This window comes from Ciconia boyciana, chromosome 8 (assembly GCF_034638445.1).
Source record: "Ciconia boyciana chromosome 8, ASM3463844v1, whole genome shotgun sequence".
Lineage (NCBI taxonomy): Eukaryota > Metazoa > Chordata > Aves > Ciconiiformes > Ciconiidae > Ciconia > Ciconia boyciana.
In genome coordinates, this window is record NC_132941.1 from 29,674,412 (window position 1) to 29,697,102 (window position 22,691).

Consider the following 22,691-nt stretch of genomic DNA (forward strand, 5'->3'; position numbering starts at 1 on the left):
TTCAGTCTGCACCAGCCTTGCTGTCACAGAGGAGAGAGGAGAAGGGACCCCCTGCCCCGTTGCAGGGGGGCATCATTTCTTCCTGAGGATGCGCCGGCAGAAATCCTGGAGGCGGTCACTTTGCCATCCCAGGACGGAGGGAGAAGCCGAGCCCGATAGGATGCTCGTCCTCCGCCTGCGCAGGGCAGGGAGGGACCACGGTCCTTCCCAGCTTTGTTCTCTGACCCTTCGTCCACAGATGAACTGCGGTTTTAATTGCCACCGCCCCCGTTTCACCGCCTGGCCCCAGAGCCCCAGCACGGAAACGCTGCCTGCCAGAGCTGGTGCGGAGTCAGGCGTGAAGCAGCCCCCCCCACCCCGAGCATCCCTCCGCCGTGCTGGCGAGCGGCTGGCGAGCTTCCAGCGCTGGGAACCTCTCGCCTAGGGGAAGGGAAACTCGGCGGCTGCACCCAGCGGTCCTGGCCCGGCCGGCTCCCCCCCGGAGAAGCTGCCCGGCACGTCCCGGCAATTACGGCGGAGCGGAGCAACCTCAGAGAGGGCATCCCGGCCCTGCTCGCACAAACTGCCTCTCTCCGCTCCCCCGGGGCTGATGAAGGAAAGGCTGCTTTCACCGCTGCGTGGCCAGGGACCCCCATAGTGCCAGGACAAAGTGCCGTGCAGGAACGGGGCAGCTTTTCCCGCTCGGGATCCCCGGCGGGGGGCTGGCAGGGCCAGGGCGTGCCGCTTTCCTTCCACGCACATTAGATCAAAGCGAAGGAGGAAGGAGGAAAACCCAGTCCCAGAGTTTTAAAACAGCAGCTCCCCTGTGGCCCCTTTCCCCCAACGCAACCAGCATCGCGTGAAACGCTGGCTTGATCCCCCCCGCCCCCATTCCGAAATCACAGGGTGAGAAAGTACATAACGCCCCAAATTCCTCATGCCGAGGCACAGCCCCGGCTGGGCAAACGCGGTGCCCCAGCGAGGAGAGTTTCTCTGCGCGGGGAGGGGAGGAAAGCAAGCTGGGGCTTACCGTGGGAAGCCAGCAGGCAGAGCGCAGCCAGCAGCAGCCCAGGCCGGGGGGACGTCGCCTCCATCGCGGCTGGGGCGGCCGCGGGGAGCTCGCCTCTCCGGAGCCGCCCGCACGCTCTGAGCAGCCCCGCAGCCGCAACCGGACTTGCACACACAGGAAATTTCATTGAGGTATTATTGCACGCAGCAACGGAGAGAGCTGCGAGCACCCCCAGGAGGTGAGATGCGGCAGGGAGCTGCGGGCGGCCGGGGCGAGCGGCAGCACGCCCACGGGGCACCCCACGGATGGGTGACACTTCAGTCCCCAGCCGTTCGGGCAGTGGCGGGTGCCTCTGCGGGTTTTTTTCCCTTACAGCATCGCAGGGGGTAGCTCAGAGCAAGCTGGTCCCCCTGCGTGCGTTTTCGGGGTGCACAGGAGGTAGCCGAGGAAGATGCTCGATGTGCCGGGGGAGCTGTGGGTGCTCAGCCACAAGGGGCTAGGTGCTGGTCCCCATCCTTTCCCCCGTGGGAGCTGATCCCCTGGGGCCAAACTCCAACTTGCTTGATTAAAGTGGACTTTGCTTGTAATTATTGTTTTTCCCGTGTTTGTGAGGATTAAGCGGACAGAAACCTTCCTGGGATGAACAGGAAGCAGGTACAGGGAAGGGTAACTCAAAGCGGTGCCAGCTCAGGGAAGGGAACGGAGCTTTCCCCAAAAAAAGGGGAGCAAAGGGTCCCCCTCCCACAGTCTGTTTGCATGGGGGGGCCTTACTTTGCCCTCAAATAGCAAAGCAGCACCACGGGCCAACTCACGTAACTCCTCCTGGAGCTTCACTTTGAACTCAAAAGGCACTGACAAAATCTCCGGCCACCTTGTTTCAAACAGTGCAGGCAGGCGCCTATTCCCTGGAAAGTGGAGCCCAGAGACACGTGGAGGTTTGCAAACTGCAGGAAACTTTGCTGCTAACCTTTGCAGCATGCAGTGAAATAGAAAAGTAGCTAATTATTGTGCAGCTTTGTGGTTTTTACAGCAAACGTGTCTGTGATGCTCTCATCAAAAATGTAACCCTTGTGTGGCAGGAAGAAATTTGTTGCTGGGGGAAGGTGTAGGCACAAAGTCCAGAGACTCCAAGAAAATGGCTTATCTGTCCTGAGACCCCATCTCTGAGCTGAGTCCTTAGACAGGGTGGCACACTCTTGTCACCTCCCTGTTCCCAGGTGTGCCACCATGGTGACACAACCAGGAGACACCCTTCAGTAAGGATATTCAAGTGCCTGTGCAGGGTCAGATACAGCTGGAAGAGGCTGGACAGGCTGAGCCTGACAGGCAGTGAAATTGGGGTTAGCAGGTAGATGATGGGACCTGAGGGAGGAGAGGCCAGGCGTCTGAGGTGCTCATTTTTGTTCTTCTCCTGAGCCATGGCAGCATCATCTCCAGGTACTTTCCATCCTACCACGTTGCCACCCTTGGTAATAACAACCAAGGTGGCCCCAATGTCAAGGTGAGGACTCACACAGACCTCCTCCAAAGGCAGTGAGGCATGATGGGGTTCAGCCTCTGGCTTTCCCTCTGCCATGGGCTGCTCCCCGGTGTTACCAGCAGTGGTAAAAAACAGGTGAAAAGGAGAGGGATCCCACAGAGACATGCTTTGCTTGGGAACAAGAGTGTGATTTAATCTCTGTACATTTATCTCTGTACCCAATCACTACCTGGAGATGCGTCTGCAGCCACGGCTCATTTCATTTTGAGCCCTGCATCCCGTTTGTGTCTCTTGGCAGGGCTGAGCCCACGTTGGTCATTGACCTTGACAGGTCCAGCCTTCCGCAGCCGGCTCCAGGGGTTGTAGAGCCAGTCCCTCCATAGTGCTTAACGCGATGTTCCCATGTCCCACAGGCCACCACCATGGTGTATGTCACCATCCTGGATGAGAACGACAATGCTCCCACTTTCCGACAGCAGTTGTATGAGGTGACCCTCGATGAAGGTCCTGCCACGCTCAATGCCACCCTCGTCACCATGCAGGCCCTCGACCAGGACGAGGGGCCCAATGGCACAGTTGCGTACGCCATCACAGAAGGCAACATCTTGGGTACCTTCCACATCGACAGCACCACGGTCAGTAAGGATGCCGGCCCCATCCCAGCCATGCCCCCATCCTGCTCCCCTCACTCCTGGCTGCTCTCCCCTCGCCTTGCAGGGGCAGATCCGCACAGTGAAGGAGCTGGACTATGAGATCAGCCACGGGCGCTACACCTTGATTGTCACTGCCACCGACCAGTGCCCCATCATCTCACGCCGGCTGACATCAACCGCCACGGTAGGGAGCTGCCAGCAGGGTTGCGACACCATGGCCTCTTTGGGGTTGAGGAGTTCCCCCTCATGCAAGCAGTTTCACATCTCCTTCCCAGGGGTCACCAGTCGCTTTTCCCAGCTGCGGCCAGTTTGCCCAGTTGCTGTCACCCCACTCCCTCATGGGGGCTGCAAAACAGGGAGGTGGACAAGGGACACTCATGGGTTAATTACCCAATTATTTGGTCCTGCAAAGACACAAACAGAAGAAATTCCCTGAATTGCTTTTAAGTTGTATTATATTGTCTTTAGAGGTCCCCTTGGTTCTTCTTGCCTGAAGGGACAGTAGGTAGTAAAGCATTGCTAGAGCATTAATTTCTGCTTCATCTTTATCTTCTCAGATCATTTATCTGCTTTTTAAATTCCTTTTTAATTCCTTGTATGGAGGTTATTTAAAGCCTCTAGTCATTTTTGTTGCTTCTCTCTATAGCTCTTCCATTTCTCCTGGACCACAGTGACCTGAACTTAATGCACTGCTCAAAGTGTGGGGAGAGCAGACTAGCAGCTCCAAAGCAAATGTTTTGCAGGAATTGAATACACTGATTATTTTTGTGACTGAAACCAAAATTTGACGGGCTGTACAGCAGACATTGTCCATGCCCAGAATGATTTTAGGGGCTGCAAGTAGAAGGGGTCAGTTAGAACTTCTGCCTTGGCTCCCTATCATGGTCCATTGTGCCTCACCCAGATATCAAGCCGAGCGGTTTCTAGTCCCCCAAAAGGAGATAGGTTTTTATGTGTGAAGAAAAAAGACAAACTGAAGGGGAGACACTAGTGTGGGAGATTTCCATGGATAAAATCTATCCCTGCGAGCCTGGCAGCACTGTGCTCTCCATGCTGGGGCAGATAGGAAGTCGTCAGATGTGTGCATCTGATACTGCAGGAGATGCCTCCCTGGCTCAGGAAAACTGCAGCGGAAACGTCTAGACCTTGGGTTTAACTGCCAGCAGGGAAGGTGGCAGCTGCTGGCGTGCTGCCGGCAAAGGCAGAGCTTTCCCGTCTCTTGGCCCAAGCAGAGACATGAACTTCGAAACCCCTTCAGCAACAAGTATCGAAGCTAGAACGGGTAGGAAACACCCTCCCTACACGGCCCAGGAAGTTTGTGCCAGCACCCTATGAAAACATAGCTTTAGGAGGAGGTTTAGTGATTATTTAAGATCCCAAGTGATGGGAAATCCATCACTCTGATAAGGCATGCCAGTGTTTGTTTTCTCCACTGCTAGGAAACGGAGCAGAGCCTCAGATATACTCTTCTGTAAAGATTAGATTTAGCCAGTAACAAATGCCCATGTGATGGATTTTACTATCCTTTAACCCAGGAGGGCGGAAAGCTCCTCATTTTCAGTGTCTTTCTCATAACCACCTGTAACGTCAAAGCTTAACCCCTTATTAGCCACTGGAGACTCTCCTCCTCCAGCAGGGCTTCTCCTCTGTGCAAGTTCCCCGAAGCCTAGCAAGGGCATAACCCTCTTTTCAATATAGTATAGTACAGAGCTATTTAAATGTCTTCTATGTAGTGTGACTCAGTTAAAAAGCAAGACTTGAGTTCGTTGGGTCGCCGGCTTCGCCAACAGCCCCATGGTCTACTCTGTCCTAAAATTGTTGATGCTTTCCCCTTTTGAGATCTGTAGGATTGATTTCTAGCCAGCTAAGTGTGTCATAGGAAGGGATGCTAAGAGGGGAAACATGCCAGTGGCATTGGTGGTGTTTTGTGTTGGAATAAGGACACAAGCTGCAAATTTTTTAAAGTTTGCTCAGCATTAGAAATTAAGCCCTTGATGAGCAAGTGTGCAGCTGGCTGCAGAGGCTGGGCCTCTCCGAACTCATGGCTTTGATGGTCAAATCCATGTCTGTGGCTTTTGTCTATCCAGCTTGGGTTTCAGGATGTGAATGTGGAGAACATCTGGCTTTTGCATTGACTTCTCCATCATGGTGCATGGCCCAGAGGTTGAAAAGGGCCCCACCTGTGTGTGGCTGGAGTTTCATAGTGTCACTGTAGGATGAGCATGATCAGGAATGACTGAGTCTGAGTCTCTGAACTGTGACCTGAATGTTTGGTGAACCCAACAAAGCCAGAAATACAGGAGGTATTTTGCAATGTCGCCCGTCCATGGCTTCCCACACTCATGGCCAGCGGGCTGGTCTTCCCTTCCATCCCTCTCCTCTCACTGCCCTCCACCCTCTCACCCTGACCGCAGGTGCTGGTGAACCTCAATGATATCAATGACAACCGTCCCACCTTCCCTCGGCCATACGAGGGTCCCTTTGACGTCACGGAAGGGCAGCCTGGCCCGCGCGTCTGGACCTTCCTGGCCCACGACGGCGACTCAGGACCCAGCGGGCAAGTGGAGTACAGCATCGTCGCTGGGGACCCCCTTGGTGAGTGGGGACACAGGAACATCGCCTCTCCTTCTGGCTGCCCCATGGAGGAACCCGGCTTGCAGGAGCCAGCGCAGGAGCACAGGCGGAAGCGTTTCAGAAAAGCCATCCTCCCAGCCAGGCGCTTCTGCAAATTCAGCCTTTCGACACCAGGAAATCCTGTTTTGAGCAACAGAAAACTTAACCTATTCATGGCCAGCCAAGGGTGTGGCCAGGGCTTGTGCAAGGGAGGGGGGAAATCTGCTAAACAATAAAGGCGAAAAAATAAAAAAGGCAAAAAAACAGACCACAGAAAGAGAAACTGAGAGCTGCAAGTGCACAAACCCCCCACAGGGTTTGCAGGGCGTTTGGGGACCGAGTTGCTCTGCACGCTGTGGTGGAACTGCAGCTCTAGCCCCACCAGCACCCCAGAGCAGGTGGCAGAGGAGCTGCAGGCATCCCCAGCCATGGGGACGTACAGCTGTCCCTCTGTGAACGGGTGGTGACTTTAGCCCAGGGTATCTGGAAGGCAGAGCCCATCTCCAAGCTCACCCTGCTGCAAAGCTTTTCCAGAACAACTGGGATGCAGCCCCTCAGCTCGGGGGGGGGGGGTCCATGCTGCATAGCCCACCCTGCTCTGGCCATCATGGGGCACAGGCAGGTGCTTGGAGGGCTGTTGTCACCTTCAGAAAGGCCCAACCAAGGAGTGTGAGCACCTCTTATTTGGCCATTCAACCCACATTCCCTGCTCCTCCTGGTACTTCGTGTTGCATCAGCCCCCGGGGTAGACCCCAGCTGCCCCTAGTCCTCCCATATCTGCAGTAATGGGGTACTGGGGCTGTTGTTCCCAAGCCCGCCATGGTGCCTGTCCCCCGGCTCCGAAACAAGCCGTCCCCCTGGGGAGCCAGGCCGTTCACAGCAGGATGGCACAAGGCAGGGCCCTGCTGTCTCCGGCAGGGGAGTTTGTCATCTCCCCGGTGGAAGGGGAGCTGCGGGTGCGGAAGGATGCTGAGCTGGACCGTGAGAACATCCCTTTCTACAACCTCACCATCGCTGCCCAGGACTGGGGGGTGCCCCCCCTCAGCTCCACGGTGAGTCCCCCTGGCAGTCTGGGGGGCTGCGGGGTGCTGTCCTCCATCCCTAGCTCCTTCCTTGGAGTCTCCTCTGCCTTTGCTCTCCTCCCCTCCTCCTCCTTCCCCTTGTCCCTGGGGCTTTCCTCCCCCAGAGTGTAGTGGGATGAGTGGGGAAGCCCACCTCTTGCAAAAAAATTATGGGAGGGATGGAAATAGGTGCCACATGCCCGCACTGCTTCTCTCCCTGGCAGATGCTGGTGGGCATCCGTGTGCTGGACATCAACGACAATGACCCCGTGCTCCTCAACCTCCCAATGAACCTCACCCTCAGTGAAAATGCCCCTGTCTCCAGCTTCGTCACCCGCATCCTTGCCCGGGACGCAGACAAGGGGCCGAACGCCCTACTGACCTTCGACATAACGTCGGGCAACACAGAGAATGCCTTCTACATCAACAGCACCGTACGGCCCCAGGGATCGCGGTCACCCTGCGCCAGGGGGTGGGATGCCGGGATGCGGAGGGTGGGCACCCCTGGCCCTGGAGCCCTGCCTTCCCTGGGCACTCATGGGTGCCATCTGGCGTGATGCCTTCCCTCATCCTGCCCTGGCGGGAGATACCCCGGGGGAAGCGTGTTTCACATCCCTTGTACCTATTTTCTCCCTTTTTTCTTGGTAGAGTGGCATCGTCTATGTAAACCGCCCACTGGACAGGGAGCGGGTGGCGGAGTACAGGCTGACCGTCACAGTGAAGGACAACCCTGAGAACATACGCAATGCCAGGCGGGTAATTAAATTACTGACACTGCCAGGGCCTCCAGTGGCGCAGGCGGCAGGGCAGGTGGGAGGAGGGGCTCCTGCCATGTCCACAAATAGGCGGTGCATCTACCCATCTACCCATTTCCAATAGCAGCCCCATCCCCCAAAAGCATCTGAGGGTCACAAGGAGGGTGCTGCAACACCCTCCCCATCAGACAACAGGACCAGTAGGATTTAGGGCAAGTTCAACATCTCATGTTCACTCCATGCAACAGCAGTAGATGTCATGGTAGGTGAGACAAAGTTGGGCTGGAGAGCTGGACAACGACACCAGAGCATCCTTTGGCCCTGCCAAGATGTCCCATGCATCACCCTTTGGGGTGCAGGCTGGGAAGGGATGCCCAGCCACGGGGTGAGGGTCCCTGCAGACCCTCCAGGGTGGTCCAGGGAGCACAGCATCATGGTTGCACAGGACTCCAGCTTTGACCAGCACTAAGCTGGAGGTGGGAGAGGCAAGAGGTGAGCTCAAGGAAAGGACGTTGTGGTCATCGCCCTCTTGTCCCTGTTTTCTTTTAGGATTTTGACCTACTGGTCATTTCCATAGCAGATGAGAACGACAACCGTCCCCTCTTCACCCAGAGCTCCTACCAGGCCGAGGTGATGGAGAACTCGCCCCCAGGTAGGTCTCTCTTCGCTCCCTTAGGTGGCTCCTGGAGAATCCCTTTGGGGCTGGGCAAGGGGAGGTGTCTCCTGGCCGTCATGGAGGAGACACGATGCTGAGCAGGGAAAGGCTGCAAGTCATTAGGATGGGGATGCTGAGTATGAGGGGCTCCTGCCAACTGCCCAAGAAGGTCAGCCTCGTGGAGAACGTGGCTTTAGTCCATGCTGCTGGCGGAAACCTGTCCTGGCACAGATAAGGCACAATCCTGTGAGAAATCAGCCCCATTTGGGAACAGCTCAGCTGCAGGTAGCAAGATGTGCCCATGGTCTGAGCCGAGCCCTGGGGGCAGCCTTGAGGGCACCAACCTGCCCAACATCCCTGCAGGGGATGGGGTGTAATCTCTCCAACACCAGCACCTGGAGCCACCTTGCTCCGGGGGTTAGAGATAACACAGTCCAGCCTGTCCAGGTAGACATTTCCCAGCCAAAGAGCTAGAAATATTCCTCTTTTTTTTGCCTTCTTGCCATTTAAATCACTCCCTGCTCCAAGACCTCGAGTACCTCCCTGTCCCGCCATCGAGGGGCATCCCAGGTGAAGGGTTTAGGTGCCTTCAGGTGATGCCCTCGGCGGCAGGGTGCTGGTGCCATCATCTGACGGATATGTCTGTCTGTTTGTTTTTAGCCGGACGTCCCGCTGCCTCCTGGGACTCACGAGTCGGTCTGCAAGGCTGCAGCAGCCACCCCCCGCTGCCTCGTGCCCTGCGAGGCCCCACTCTGTCACCTCCTCCATCCATTCATTGCCGTCCCTCATGCGTCACCAGGGTGGGAGGGGGATGGAGGGGGGGCTCCGCAGGGGGCCGTGACTCTCCCTAACCCTTGTCATCCCATCCAGGGACTCCAGTCATGGTGCTCAATGGACCCATCCTAGCTCTGGACGGTGATCAGGGCAGCAACGCCATGGTGACCTACCAGCTCATGGAGACATCCCTGGACCTCTTTGTTATCGACAACAGGACAGGTGGGGTGGCTCAGCAGGTCCCCATCCCCAACCCAGGGCCACCAGGCAGCCGTGGGGCCTGTCACCAGGATTTTCCCCTTCTCCAGGTGTCATTTCGGTGAAGCCTGGTGGCGTGATAGACCGAGAAGCTTTGCCAGACCCTCGCCTGGAGTTCACACTGGTGGCTCGTGATGTGGGGGGGCTGAACAGCACCACCAGCCTGGCAGTGACTGTCCTCGATGACAATGACAACTGCCCCGTCTTCCAGCCAGCGTCTGGGACGGCACGGCTGCGGGAAAACAGCCCCCCAGGTCAGGAGAGGGCCAGGACTGGATGTGAGGGTGGGCAATGGGGAGACCTGAGTGTCCCCCTGGGACTATGAAGATCCAGGTCCCAGTGTCAGGGCTGGCCAGGATGGGGTTGAAGAGAAAATTTGGGAACTGGGACTTCCCACGTTGATTGACGGTATTTGCCTTGGGACCGGGGGCTTGTTACTGCTGCCCTCCAACCCTCACTTGAGAGGGCTGTGTCCCCCCTTTCCAGGCTTCTCCATCCTGCAGGTGACGGCCACAGATGCTGACAGTGGCCTCAACCAGCAGCTGGATTACCGGATCGAGGGCGGTGGCCAGGACAGGTTCCTGATCGACCCCGCCACGGGGGTGATCCGTGTGGCCAACATCAGCATCGACCGGGAGGAGCGGGATACCTACTGGCTGACGGTGGTGGCCGTGGACCAGGGCACGCCGGCGCTCTCCGGCACCGCCACCATCAGCCTCTTCATCGATGACGTAAACGACTGCCGGCCTGAGTTCATCAACCCCATCCAGACGGTCAGCATCCCCGAGTCAGCCGCCCCTGGCACCGTGGTGGCTGAGGTGACCGCCATCGACCGGGACCTCCACCCCCGCCTGGAGTACTACCTGCTGGAGATCGTGGCCCGTGACGACACGGACGCGCTGGTGCCCAACCAGCAAGGAGCGTTCACGGTGGATTTTAGGACAGGTAGGAGAACGGGAAGGGCTGCGCGGGCGGCATGGACCCCTCTCCTCGCTTCTGCTTCTTCTTCTTCTCTGCCTGGAGGTAGGTGTCTGAGACACAGGGAGATGATACTTCCCTCCTGCCTCCCTGCTCTCCTCCTCCAGCTGCCACATCTTACCCTGCCCTGTCCTCTCTTCCCCATCTATCTGACTTAATTAACCCTTTTCTTTCCTTTCCGGCTCTCAGCCCGCCAGGTTTGTCTCTGTGTCTGTCCTCATTTCTCTCTCTGCACCATCAGTCGCCTCCCTCCATCTCACCCATCACCATCACAGGTGGCCCCGCTGCGGGCTGGGGGCTGCTCAGCCTTGGCAGACCGGACACGGGCACCCTCTCTGGAGGGAACGGGGGGGCAACGCTGGGGTAAGTGGTGGGTGGCAGGCTCATCCCTCAGGGAAGGAGGGCCAGGAGCTACCCCCGCCTGTTTTGGAAGCACAGAGCTGATCCGGGAAAGAAAGCATCCTTGTTGGAAAGGATATGGGACAAGACTCTTAAAGATGCCCGGATGCTGAGCTAAGGTGGATGGGGTCGTGCAGGGGAGCAGCAGCAGCTGCTCCTAAACCCCTCTTGGCCACACAACCCAAACTCTTACCCCAGCTGAGGCAGTGTGAGACCCAGTTAGCTGGGCAGAGCAGAGCAGGCAGGAAGGCAAGAGATGGAGAGCAGCGGGAGAGAAGTCGTCTCCTCCTGTAGCTATCGAGTGTTTTCCCCATTTAGCCTTTGGGGAGAGGCAGGAGAGCAAGCGCAGCGGAGGGTGCAGACCAGTCTGCTGAGGGTCCTCAGTGGGGGGGCACAGGCACAGCCTGTGACCCCCATCTTTTTGGGGTTCCCAGGAGCTGTGAAGATCAAAACCCCCCTCAACAGGGAACTGGTGGCCACCTACGAGGTCACCGTCTCCGTCCATGACAATGCCAGTGAAGTCATCGACCACTCAGTCAGCGTGCCCAATGGTAAGTGTGGGCTCCTGCCAGGCAATGCGGGGCCGGGGCTGGCAGCTGCCGGGGGCTGGCACGGCCTTTCCCAGGCACCAGCACAGCTTCTGGGTAGCCAGCAGCTCTCCCAGCTCCCTCTCCATCCTGACCAGTGACATGTCCAGCGGGAGCAGTCCTGGACCAGCTCCCAGCAGGTTCGGGTTCTCCTCTGAGCCCTCCTTTAGCGAACAGCCCGGACATCCCAGGGCTGCACTGGGGATGGAGAGGACCGTGTGCCCATAACCGTACCATGGGAGACACCTGTTTCGTCATTACCATCCCCATGATGTCTTGCCACCCTGCTCCTGGTAAATCCAGGCCCGTGTGTGAGAAGGCACACACAGATCAGGAGTAGGTCTGAAGTAGGTGAGACTGTTCCACAGCCAGCTCAGGGCATAGTGGCTTTGCTGAATATTGCCTTTTTTCTTGATGAATCAGCTCAATTTAGTTGGCTTTCCTGGAGTTTCATGCTTGTATCTTTACAACCCTCCTTTCTCCCATCCTTCCTTCCCTTCTCTTTCTCACTTGTTCCTCTTCCCTTGTGGTCTCCACCATGGCCACAGCCAAGCTGACAGTCAACGTCTTGGATGTCAATGACAACACGCCCCGCTTCCGCCCCTTCGGGGTCACCTATTTCACCGAAAGGATCCTGGAGGGAGCCACACAGGGTACCACACTCATCTCCATCTCAGCGGTGGACCCAGACAAAGGTGCCAATGGGCAGATCACCTATGAGATGCTGAACCTCTCCCCGGAAGGCTACGCCTGCCTCGAAGACCAGTCAGCAGGTTGGTGTTCTGGGGAGGTGGGAGTCTGGGGCAGGTCAGTGGCCTGGGGCAGATTTCTCATTTCAGGGTCTGCCATCCTCTAGGGAAGGTCGTGGCCAACAGGACGGTGGACTACGAGGAGGTGCAGTGGCTGAACTTCACCGTCCGAGCTTCTGACAACGGCTCTCCCCGCAGATCCGCTGAGATCCCTGTGTACCTCCAGATAGTGGACATCAACGACAACAATCCTGTTTTCAGTCAACCATCCTACCAGGTGAGCTGGGCCCCCCATCCAAGTCTGTGTGGGGCTGGGCAGAAAGGATGGGCACAGAGCTAGAGGTTCTCCAGGGACACCTTCTCTTCCCTCCATCTGTGCTTGAACCATCTGAAGATGGTCAACCCACCAATGTACTCTGTGTGAACATCTTGTTCTGGGTCCAGCTGTGCCCACCCCTAGGTGCCACCCTGCACCCTTGGTTACTGCCCGCTAAAACAGCAAGTGATGCAGCAACCGGTCCTGCCTGCTCCCTTTGCTTGCAGAAAGCTGTCTTTGAGGACGTGCCATTGGGTACAGTCATCCTGAGGATCAAGGCCACGGATGCAGATTCTGGGCGTTTTGCTCTCATCCAGTACAGCCTGGGGGATGGAGAGGGCAAGTTTGGGATAAATCCCAACACGGTAAGGAGCCAACCGAGGCCGGAACAGAGGGGAAAAAGGAGGGGAGGCTGAGATGGTCCCACCTTGTGTTTTGCTCCCGCACCTCACCTTCTACCCCTTCTCGAGTACCAGCTCTGCCAGACAAGATCCACCTGAAGGTCTCTGTGTGCTGCAGGGTGACATCTACATCCTGTCAGCCCTGGACCGGGAGAAGAAGGATCACTACACACTGACAGCCGTGGCCAGGGATAACCCTGGGGACGTCTCCAGTAACCGTCGGGAGAACTCTGTGCAGGTAGGGCTCTCCTCCTCCCACCACCCTTCGTATGGTGGTCGCTGGCAAGAAGATGTTAAACCTCAGGCTCTCCCCCCCAGCAGGCTTGCTGGTGGCTCTGGGGAGGAATTAGGCAGAAGGAAGAGCAGATGACCCCAGGGGCTGTGGGGTGGACAGTGCAGGGGCTTTGTGCCATGGGGACGGCACGTCAGCAGGAGGAGACAGAGCAGGAGGGGCAGGGGAGGACAGTGTTATTGTCTGCAAGTGCTCTGGCATGAATGGGTGCCCTGGCTGCAGCGGCCCCCATTGTTGGGGGCAGGAATTCAGCTAGCAGAGCTAAACGAATAGCAGGAAGGGCACCATGCTCCTGTAGCAGAGCCGCAGGTCACGGCAGAGATACAGCCCCCAGGGGCTGCCCGGCCGTTTCCAGCCTCACGTCACCCAGCCGGCTGTGCTTTGTCAATTGTATGGGGTTCAACAAGGCTAAGTGCAAGGTCCTGCACATGGGCCACAGCAACCCCATGCAACGCTACAGGCTTGGGGAAGAGGGGCTGGAAAGCTGCCCGGTGGAAAAGGACCTGGGCATGTTGGTTGACAGCCGCCTGAATATGAGCCAGTAGTGTGCCCAGGTAGCCAAGAAAGCCAATGGCATCCTGGCTTGTATCAAAAATAGCACGGCCAGTAGGACTAGGGAAGTGATCGTGCCCCTGTACTCAGCACTGGTGAGGCTGCACCTCGAATACTGTGTTCAGTTTTGGGCCCCCCACTACAAGAGAGACATTGAGGTGCTGGAGCATGTCCAGAGAAGGTCAACGAAGCTGGTGAAGAGTCTAGAGCACAAGTCTGATGGGGAGCGGCTGAGGGAACTGGAGTTGTTTAGCCTGGAGAAAAGGAGGCTGAGGGGAGACCTTCTTGCTCTCTACAGCTACCTGAAAGGAGGTTGTAGAGAGGTGGGGGTCGGTCTCTTCTCCCAAGTAACTAGTAATAGGACAAGAGGAAATGGCCTCAAGTTGTGCCAGGGAAGGTTTAGACCGGATATTAGGAAATTTTACTTCACTGAAAGGGTTATCAAACATTGGAACAGGCTGCCCAGGGAAGTGGTTGAGTCGCCATCCCTGGAAGTATTTAAAAGACATTTGGATGAGGTGCTTATGGACATGGTATAGTGGTGGTCTTGGTAGTGTTAGGTTTACGGTTGGACTCGATGATCTTAAAGGTCTTTTCCAACCTATACGATTCTGTGATTCTGTGATTCTGTGAAGGTGCTGATCACAGTCCTGGACATCAACGACTTCAGGCCCCAGTTCAGCAAGAGCCAGTTCAGCACCAGCGTCTATGAGAACGAGCCGGCGGGGACATCGGTGATCACCATGACCGCCACCGACCTGGACGAAGGGGATAATGGTGTGGTGACCTACAGCATCGAGGGCCCCGGAGCGGGTAGGTGCTGGAGGTGGGGGGCTCCACCCCGGGGAGGATGGTTATGATGAGGAGCAATTGCAGGAGATGTAGGGGCCAAGACTACATCCCATGTCCTGTGGCTGGTTTGGAGCAAGGTTGTGCACGCAATCCTGGGAGCAATAGTGAAAGCATGGAGCTTTTGGTATTGCTCCACAGTTCCTAGTTCCTCATGGCGTGGCATGTTATGGCTTTGTCTGCCTCCATCCTGCAGTCCAGCCTTGGCTTATCTTCTTGTCTCCTCCACCTCAGCAGGGCTTTCTATGTACACAAGTGTGTCTTGGAGCATACTCACTGCACGCTTTAGAGGAAAGCTAAGAAGGGCTAGGAAGTTGTGGATGGACAGTGATAGCACCTGAAATCCAGTATATCTCTGCACTGAGGAGTGATGGGAACCAGGCAAAAGCCAGCATAAATGTAGAGAGGAATGGCAGAACATTCCTTTTCCTGAGACCCATGGGCTCCTCTGACCCAGACTGGGCGGGAGTGAAACGCAGCCAGGGGTGGCCTGGGAGCAGGGCCCTTGGCGCTGCCCAGTGGCAGGGATGCAGCAGTGGGCAGGGATGTTCTAAAAACCCTGAGGCTATCCACACCCCTCGCCTCAGGCAGCCAGCTCTGCTCCATCACCCCTTGGCAGGGATTTCACACCAGTGAGGAGTGCACTTCATCTGGTATACTGGTTTCTAATCATAATTTGTCTGGTGCAAAGTGTCCTGAGTCAGAGATGTGTTTTTTCTGCCCCCAGAGGCTTTCAAGATCAATAAAGACTCCGGGCTTGTCATGTCCCGGCGGCGCTTGCAGTCCTACGAGAGGTTCAACCTGACTGTGGTGGCCACGGACAAGGGGCGTCCCCCTCTCTGGGGGACCACCATGCTCCAGATCGAGGTCATCGACATCAATGACAACCGCCCCGTCTTCATCCGCCCACCCAATGGCACCATCCTGCACATCAAGGAGGTAAATCCCTTGACAGGGAGAGGGGGTCATGGCATGCCAAGACCATGCCCAGGAGCACTCCTGCCTACCAGTGGCAAAATCCAATCTCCATCTCCACCGGGGATGGAACAAGACCTTGATTTAACACATGGCAAGAAGGTTTGTGTCCTGAGGCTGGACGATCAACAACAGCCCCTCTCCGTACGTACGAGAGGGGATGCTGGGGCAACTTTGGGGAACAGAAACCCTGGCAGCATGCAAAATAGGGAAACAGACGGGCGCTGCGTGCTGAGCCTGTTTATAAACAAGGGCCAAAATGCTGACATTTAAGATGGTTCTCCTTTCTGGGAAGCCAGGCTTGTCTCAGCCAGTCCCTGGTGTGAGCATGGAGCAGCCACCCTGCCAAAGGGAATCATGGCTCCACATTGCCAGCCCCCATTTGGGTTTTGGGCAGCAGGAGTCTGCTGACCCTGATACAAGGGAGTTTGGAGGGGCAGGGGCAGCAGGGGGCTCACATGCAATGCTGGGGCTGAGGGGCTACACATGTGCAAGCAGGAGATCCCCCTGCGGTCCAACGTCTACGAGGTCTACGCCACGGACAAAGATGAGGGCCTCAACGGAGCGGTGCTCTACAACCTGCTGAAAACCGGGGCAGGGAACAAAGACTGGGAGTATTTCAGCATTGACTCGGTCAGCGGGCTGATCCAGACGGCCAAGCGGCTGGACCGGGAGAAGCAGGCGGTGTACAACGTGAGCCAGGCAGCAGCACACCCGCAGGGTGGCCGGGACAGTCCTCGAGGCTGCGGGTCTGTTGTGGGGCTGGTGGGATGCAAGCGATGTGGTGGGGATGGGGTCAGCTGCCACAGTCGTGAAGATGTCACACCTTAGCAGGAACTGGGTGGTTATCAAGTGCCATCGGGGAGTTGCCTCCTTGTGGGCCAACTCCCAATTCCCTGTTAAATGCCCCAAAAATCCTCCGCTACCCGGCTGTCCTGTCTGTCCCTGCCTCAGTGGTGTCTCCTGGCCCGCGTGGCTTTGCCCAGGATGGCCCTTTTGCCTCTCTCCCCAGCTGATCATCGTGGCCTGTGACCAGGGCCAGCCAGCCTATGAGACCATGCAGCCCCTCCAGGTTGCACTCGATGACATCGATGACAATGAGCCCGTCTTCCTCAGGCCACCCGTAAGGCGCCGGGATGGAGGGGATGGGTCACAGGGGATGCAGGGATGGGGATGCCGGTGAGCACGTCTGATGGAACATGCACTGCTGGGCATCACCATGGTGGGGATCACGATGGGATTTGTTCACTTTTATTTAAAGCCACCCCAATGCTCATGACCCTCCCTTCTCCCGGGGTCTCTGGCAGAGGGATAGTCCCCAGTACCAGGCGCTCTCCGTCCCCGAGCACTCACGGCCGGGCACCGTGGTGGGGAATGTCACCGGGGCAGTGGACGCGGATGAGGGCTCCAACGCCATCGTCTACTACTTCATAGCAGGTGGGTGCGGAGCAGGGAGAGGATGGGCAGCTCTGTGGCCCCCTGCACACCCCTCGCCAAAGGTTTCCATCATTTCCATCACCTCCTCGCTGCCTTTCTGCCCTGGTCAATGGGCAAGGTGGTGTTTCAGAAATGCCGAGCCTGAAGAGGACTAACTGGGGCCCCCTTTCTGCATCTAGCTGGGAACCAGGAGAGCAACTTCCAGCTGAGCCGAGAGGGGAAGCTGCAGGTCTTGCGAGACTTGGACCGGGAGAAGGAGCCATACTACTCCATCATCGTCAAAGCATCCAGCCAGAGGAACTGGTCCCCTCCTCAGGGCCAGCAGGCGGGCAGAGCTCAGCCCTGGGACCTCAGCAGGGACCTGACCCTTCAGGAAGTGCGGATCTTCCTGGACGACATCAATGACCAGTCCCCCCAGTTCACCAAGTCAGAGTACACGGCAGGTAAGGGGTGCTGGGGGCTGGGGAGGCACCAGGAGCCAGAGATGCTCCGGGGAAAATCTAACCGGATGAAGGGGCAGGGAGAGCTAGCCCGGCCTCAGGTCCTTGTCCCATCTCTCTCTCAAAGGGGTTGCCACTGACGCCAAGGTGGGGTCGGAGCTGATCAGAGTGGTCGCAGTGGATGCCGATGTGGGCAATAACAGCCTGGTCCTGTACAATATCTTGGGCATCCGCTACATCAAGCAGCACTCCAACGACTCTGAGGAGGTGGCCAACATCTTCAGCATCGGTGCGTACCCTGCATGCCGTGGGAGCACAGGACCATGGCCAGAGACATCCCTGTGGCCAAAGACGTCCCCATGGCTAGGGTCACAAATCCTGGGCTTGTGACCATCCTTCCCCCAGGAACCCTTGATGGGATCCTGCGAACCTTCGACCTCTTCACGGCCTACAACCCCGGCTACTTCGTGGTGGACATCATGGCCTCTGACCTGGTGGGCCACAATGACACAGCCATTGTGGGGATTTACATCCTGCGGGATGACCAGCGGGTCAAAATCATAATCAACGAGATCCCCGACAAAGTCAGGCAGTTTGAGGAGGAGTTCATCAGCCTGCTCTCCAACATCACGGGCGCCATCGTCAACACGGATGATGTGCAGGTAACCATCCACCTTTGAGGTTCCTTCGAGGGGTAGGTAACCTTCCACATGCTGCTTGGGAGGTCTCCTTTGAGGGTGCCCTGTCTATATAAACCATAGACACCCCTGAGCTCTGAAGGTGACAGATATACCCCAGGCTGGGGTGTATCATAGGGGTCCAGACCGACCCTATGCCAGTCTTGAAGGTCTCTTGCCACGCAAGCACACCTCGGGGCATGCTCAGGAGGTGCCCCGGGAGGAGACATCTCTCCTGCACTGCAGACCTTGCTGTCTCTCTCCAGTTCCATGTTGACAAGAAAGGTAGGGTGAACTTCGCGCAGACAGAGCTGCTGATCCACGTGGTGAACAGGGAGACCAACCGCATCCTGGACGTGGAACGGTACGTCACCTGGCCCATCACCCAGCCTGGCGCACTGAGTCCTCCGGGAGCCTCATTAGCATCAAGATACCCAAGCAACCCTTCTCTTCCCAGGGTGATTCAGATGATAGACGAGAACAAGGAGCAGCTGAGGAACCTCTTCAGGAACTACAATGTGCTGGATGTGCAGCCCGCCATCATGGCCCGGGCCCCAGACGACCTCTCAGCTCTGCAGGTAACAGCCCAGCTGCAGCTGGACATGGCTGCTGCTCATAGGTGGGGCGATGTCCCTTCCCATCCTTCATGGCCCTCCATGGCCTGGAGAGACGTTTCACCCGAATTATTTCAGGCGGGTGCCCACCGCCAGGTGCTGGTTCCGTGCCGGAGGTTGCCGCTATCCCTCTGTCTCTCCTAGATGGCGATCATTGTGCTGGCCGTCCTGCTCTTCCTGGCTGCCATGCTCTTCATCCTCATGAACTGGTACTACCGGACAGTGTGAGTAACGCTCGGGCTCTGCCCCACCAGCCGCAATCTCCCCACGGGCCAGGGGGACCCACATGGCTGCTGCCAGCAAGCAAAGGAGGGCACCAACTTCCCAACACCTTCTGCGTCAGGGCTCAGCCTGGGTTCAGAAATTGCCCCTCTTCCCCCAAAATATAATTACTTTAATACTGATATAGCCTCCCCTCGCCAAGCTTGCCGTCCTTATAGATACAGGGGCTGTTTGCAGGGTTGTTGCAAATCTGTGTTCCCCTCTCCTTTCAAGCATCTTCTTTATTTTCTTCCCTGATTCGCTGTATTTCTTTCACAGGCACAAAAGGAAATTGAAAGCCATAGTGGCTGGCTCCACTGGTGAGCAGTGTTTGGGGTTTTCCAGCTGCATGAGACAGCAGGGTGCATGAAGAGCACGGAGGGGGTACACAGGGAGACGCAGGGGATGTCAACGGGGTGTAAATCACAAGCGATCTTGCCCAGCAAGGCGCGATGGTGGGAGGCTTTTCTCAGCATCCAGGCTCCACATTATCAGCCACATCCCAGCATGTTTCTGACGCCACCGGTGCCTTTTTAGTCACCGAGTTTCCCTCCTCAATAAAGAAGTGCCACCCCACAGTTTGCTGCTCAGCCTGCCGACGTGCCGCCCTGTAACCCCCACCCCTGCCTTTTGCAGGGAACAGAGGCTTCATGGACATCATGGACATGCCAAACACCAACAAGTACTCTTTTGACGGGTGAGTTCTCCCCTTCCTTCCCTTCCCCAGTTTGCCACCTCATGCGATTGCAGGCTGCTCCCGAGAGGGACGGCTGTGTTTTGCAGCCAGGGGTGCGTGGGACGTGGAGACGCAATGCCTCTCTGCTCTGCGGAGGGATGCGGCCAGGCATGACTCTGACCCTGGGACGCATGCTTGCCTTGAGATCTTTCAAAGCCAAAAGACCTTGTGCCTTCTCCTGTGACTCCATCTCTGCCAATACTGGCCAGGCTTGGGGTGTCGGGCAGTGTTGACACACATCTGGATCCAGAGCAGCCCAATTCATGCCTGCACAGGGCAGAAGGAGGCAGCGCAACCTCAGCATCTGAGCTCTGGAGGGGGTTAGGGTTGCTGCCACTCTTTGCTTGTGCTGAGGGCTGCTTCTGTCCCCCTGGGCAGGGCCAACCCGGTGTGGCTGGACCCCTTCTGCAGGAACATGGAGCTGGCGGCACAGGCAGAGCACGAGGACGACCTGCCGGAGAACCTGAGCGAGATCACCGACCTCTGGAACAGCCCTGCCCGCACCCATGTGAGACACGGCCCCTGCCAGGACACCTCCTTCCCGTGCCCGACACCTGTGCCGCCTCCTCAGCTGCTCTCTCCTCCTGCAGGGGACCTTCGGGAGAGAGCCCTCCGTGGCCAAGCCCGAGGATGACCGCTACCTGCGGGCAGCTATCCAGGAGTATGACAACATTGCCAAGCTGGGGCAGATCATGCGGGAGGGACCCATCAAGGTGAGTGATGAGTGCGGGCATCATCCACCGAGGGGTCTTCTCCTACCGCTACGGCTTCCAGGTTCACGGCTGCGGCGCTGGAGGGTGATGTTGCTCCAAAAAATGCTGGGATGAGGCCAGCCTCCCTCCGACCAAACCATCTCCCTTGGGTAACCCGTCGTCTCTCCCCCTCCGCCCAGGGCTCTCTCTTGAAGGTGGTCCTGGATGATTACATGCGCTTGAAAAAACTCTTTGCCCAGCGGATGGTGCATAAGGCCACCTCCAGTCAGGGGGACCGCTCCTCGGTCTCAGAGGTAGACGGGGTGTGCATGGGCATGGGGAGATGCTTGCCGTGCCCTCTGGGATGCAGTGTGTCTTCCTGGCCCTGCAGGCTGCAGTCCCTCCCCACAGCCACGGTCCCTGTCACCCAGTGGTCCCCCCCATTCTCTGCTTGGCCAAAATCAGCCAGATGTTGGTTTTCCACCGAGGCTGCTGGTTCCCCACAGTGCCCCAGCTCTTGTGACCCCCCATGTTTCCTCTGAGCATCAGCAGCAACCCCTCCGTCGGTCTCTCCCACCCTAGGGGAGGACCCCCCCTCTTTGCAGGGTGGGCTCTGTCCGTCATCTCCCCATCTCTCTGCCGAGGCTGGCCAAAAAGCTGCGGGTCCCTACAAACATGTGGGGACATCTTCCCTCCCCTCTGCTCGTCTGAGCTTATCAACCCAGCAGGTTTTTGAGGCAAGAAGGCCGGGACAGAGGGTTGTGGTGCAGGAGGGCTGGTGTGGGGAGAAGCAGCTCCTCCCACAGCATTCCCCCTCTTCATGGGGGGCAAAACATGGGGCAGAGTGGAGGAGAGCAGTGGGACAGGAGACACTTTTCAGGCCTTCTGTCCCGCATCCCTCCTTGCTCTATTGCCTTCCAGCCTATCCAGCCTTCCCTCAACTCCTTTCCTTTTCTGCCTCCTGCCCCACCACCCTCATACAACCCCAAATCCCAACCTGGGTCCAAAACCCCACCTTGGCTGCTGCGGGGGCTGCTGTGGGACATACCACCTGGCTGGCAGTTGGTGCCTGAGCCAGGGCACCCACCCAACAAGTGAGCAATCTGGTTGGAGATCATCATCGTGCTGGTGATCCTCATCACCACGGTCTGAGGTTGCTTCAGAAAAGGAGGGTCCCATCCCTCCCACTGGGCTCCGGCATTGCAGGACATTCGGAGGCGGGGAAGCCAGGATCTGCTCTGACCGCGGTGGTGATCCCCCCCTCCGTGGACCTTTTGCAGCTGATCCAGAAGGAGCTGGAGGAGGAGGAGGAGGAGCACAGCCCCAGCCAGGGCAGCCTCCGCTTCCGACACAAGCAGCCGGTGGAGCTGAAAGGTCCCGACGGCATCCACGTGGTACATGGCAGCACAGGCACGCTGCTTGCCTCCGACCTCAACAGCCTGCCGGAGGATGACCAGAAGGTGCTGGGTCGTTCGCTGGAGACTCTGACCGCCGACTGTGGGAGCTACAGCGACCACAACGCCCGCACTGAGTCGGCCAAGTCCACCCCCCTGCACAAGATGCGTGAGGTGATCATGGAGAGCCCGCTAGAGATCACTGAGTTATGACGAGCGGTGGTGGTGGTGCTCCTCTAGGCAAGCCGGGGCCAGCGGGGACGAAGCATGGACCAGGGGGGCCGTGGCAGGGGCCAGGAGCACCCTGAGACCGGCTCTTGGCCCCCTCTTCCCCTGCAGAAGGAGTCCAGGCCAACCGGTGCAGTTCACTCCGGCAGCCTTGGAGAGCTTGGCCCCGGGAAAGGGCTCTCAGGACCGGTTTGCTTTTACTCGCCTGTCATTTAACCATGAAAGCATTAAATTTTTTAAATTTTTCTTATTATAATTTTTTTTTTTTGTTTTTAAAAGAAAAGCTAAACAAATCAAATGAGTCCAGGCTGGACAGGGGTGAAGGTGCAGCAAAGGTGCAGATGATGTGCCGCTGCAGCATCCCCAGGCACAGGCTAGGGACAAGCAGCCATCATACTTTGACCACAGGCATGGGGAGGGCCAGGGCAGTGTGGGGAGACGCCAAGTCCATTTGGCATTAACATCACCTTTCCAGCAAGGAAAGACCAAAAAACAAAAACCGAAGACATTTCTCCATTTTGCTGGCTTTACCAAAACATGTTGCAACGTCGAAAAAGAGAGAGACTGACAATAACTGGGGCTTCTGGATGTGGAGTGCTCGTGCGTGTCTTTTATGCCCTTTTCTTTCCCCTTCTCTCTTGCTTTCAGGTTTGTTTGTTGGGGGTTTGTTTCCAGTCGTAACCTTGTGGAGAGTTTCGGGCACGGTCTGTTACGGGACTCAGAAATACACTGTCTATGGCTTTGGGTAATCTGTCTGTCGTCCTTCCTCCCCAGCCATGCAGATTCATCATACCCGAACTGCCTTTTGAAGAGAAAACCCCCTTTTCCCTTAATTAACCCCTCCATCCATCACCTTCACGAGACGCCACCCTGGGTG

The 22,691-nt window shown here is 57.2% G+C and overlaps 3 protein-coding genes across 4 annotated transcripts in view; 2 read left to right on the forward strand and 1 right to left on the reverse strand.

Moving 5' to 3' along the window:
- VSIR (V-set immunoregulatory receptor) overlaps positions 1 to 1,147 on the reverse strand; it is an 11,094-nt gene extending 9,947 nt beyond the window's left edge. The window contains exon 1 of the mRNA XM_072870743.1: positions 1,010 to 1,147. Coding sequence (XP_072726844.1) covers positions 1,010 to 1,073 — 64 coding nt within the window. The 5' untranslated portion in view covers positions 1,074 to 1,147. The remainder of the gene's footprint in view (positions 1 to 1,009) is intronic.
- The window catches only part of LOC140655637 (cadherin-23-like), a 26,372-nt gene extending 17,261 nt beyond the window's left edge, over positions 1 to 9,111 (forward strand). The window contains exons 6-14 of the mRNA XM_072870381.1: positions 2,882 to 3,103; positions 3,186 to 3,305; positions 5,536 to 5,716; positions 6,653 to 6,786; positions 7,020 to 7,229; positions 7,444 to 7,551; positions 8,100 to 8,202; positions 8,866 to 9,005; positions 9,076 to 9,111. Coding sequence (XP_072726482.1) covers positions 2,882 to 3,103; positions 3,186 to 3,305; positions 5,536 to 5,716; positions 6,653 to 6,786; positions 7,020 to 7,229; positions 7,444 to 7,551; positions 8,100 to 8,202; positions 8,866 to 9,005; positions 9,076 to 9,111 — 1,254 coding nt within the window. The remainder of the gene's footprint in view (positions 1 to 2,881; positions 3,104 to 3,185; positions 3,306 to 5,535; positions 5,717 to 6,652; positions 6,787 to 7,019; positions 7,230 to 7,443; positions 7,552 to 8,099; positions 8,203 to 8,865; positions 9,006 to 9,075) is intronic.
- Positions 9,088 to 22,312, forward strand: LOC140655808 (cadherin-23-like). 2 transcript variants are annotated; one of them, XM_072870741.1, is made up of 24 exons: positions 9,088 to 9,201; positions 9,288 to 9,491; positions 9,724 to 10,182; positions 11,049 to 11,165; positions 11,750 to 11,974; positions 12,058 to 12,227; positions 12,494 to 12,631; positions 12,786 to 12,905; positions 14,147 to 14,324; positions 15,088 to 15,299; positions 15,834 to 16,028; positions 16,348 to 16,458; positions 16,643 to 16,772; positions 16,952 to 17,215; positions 17,340 to 17,501; positions 17,618 to 17,874; positions 18,156 to 18,253; positions 18,347 to 18,467; positions 18,648 to 18,727; positions 19,044 to 19,084; positions 19,401 to 19,461; positions 19,879 to 20,008; positions 20,091 to 20,213; positions 21,473 to 22,312. In XM_072870741.1, exons 1-24 carry the CDS (start codon positions 9,141 to 9,143, stop codon positions 21,797 to 21,799), a joined length of 3,984 nt encoding a protein of 1,327 aa, XP_072726842.1. In that variant the 5' UTR covers positions 9,088 to 9,140; the 3' UTR covers positions 21,800 to 22,312. The 2 variants fall into 2 exon arrangements, with proteins under 2 accessions (XP_072726842.1, XP_072726843.1); XM_072870742.1 differs by lacking the exon at positions 11,049 to 11,165.
- Positions 22,313 to 22,691: the final 379 nt, after the last annotated feature.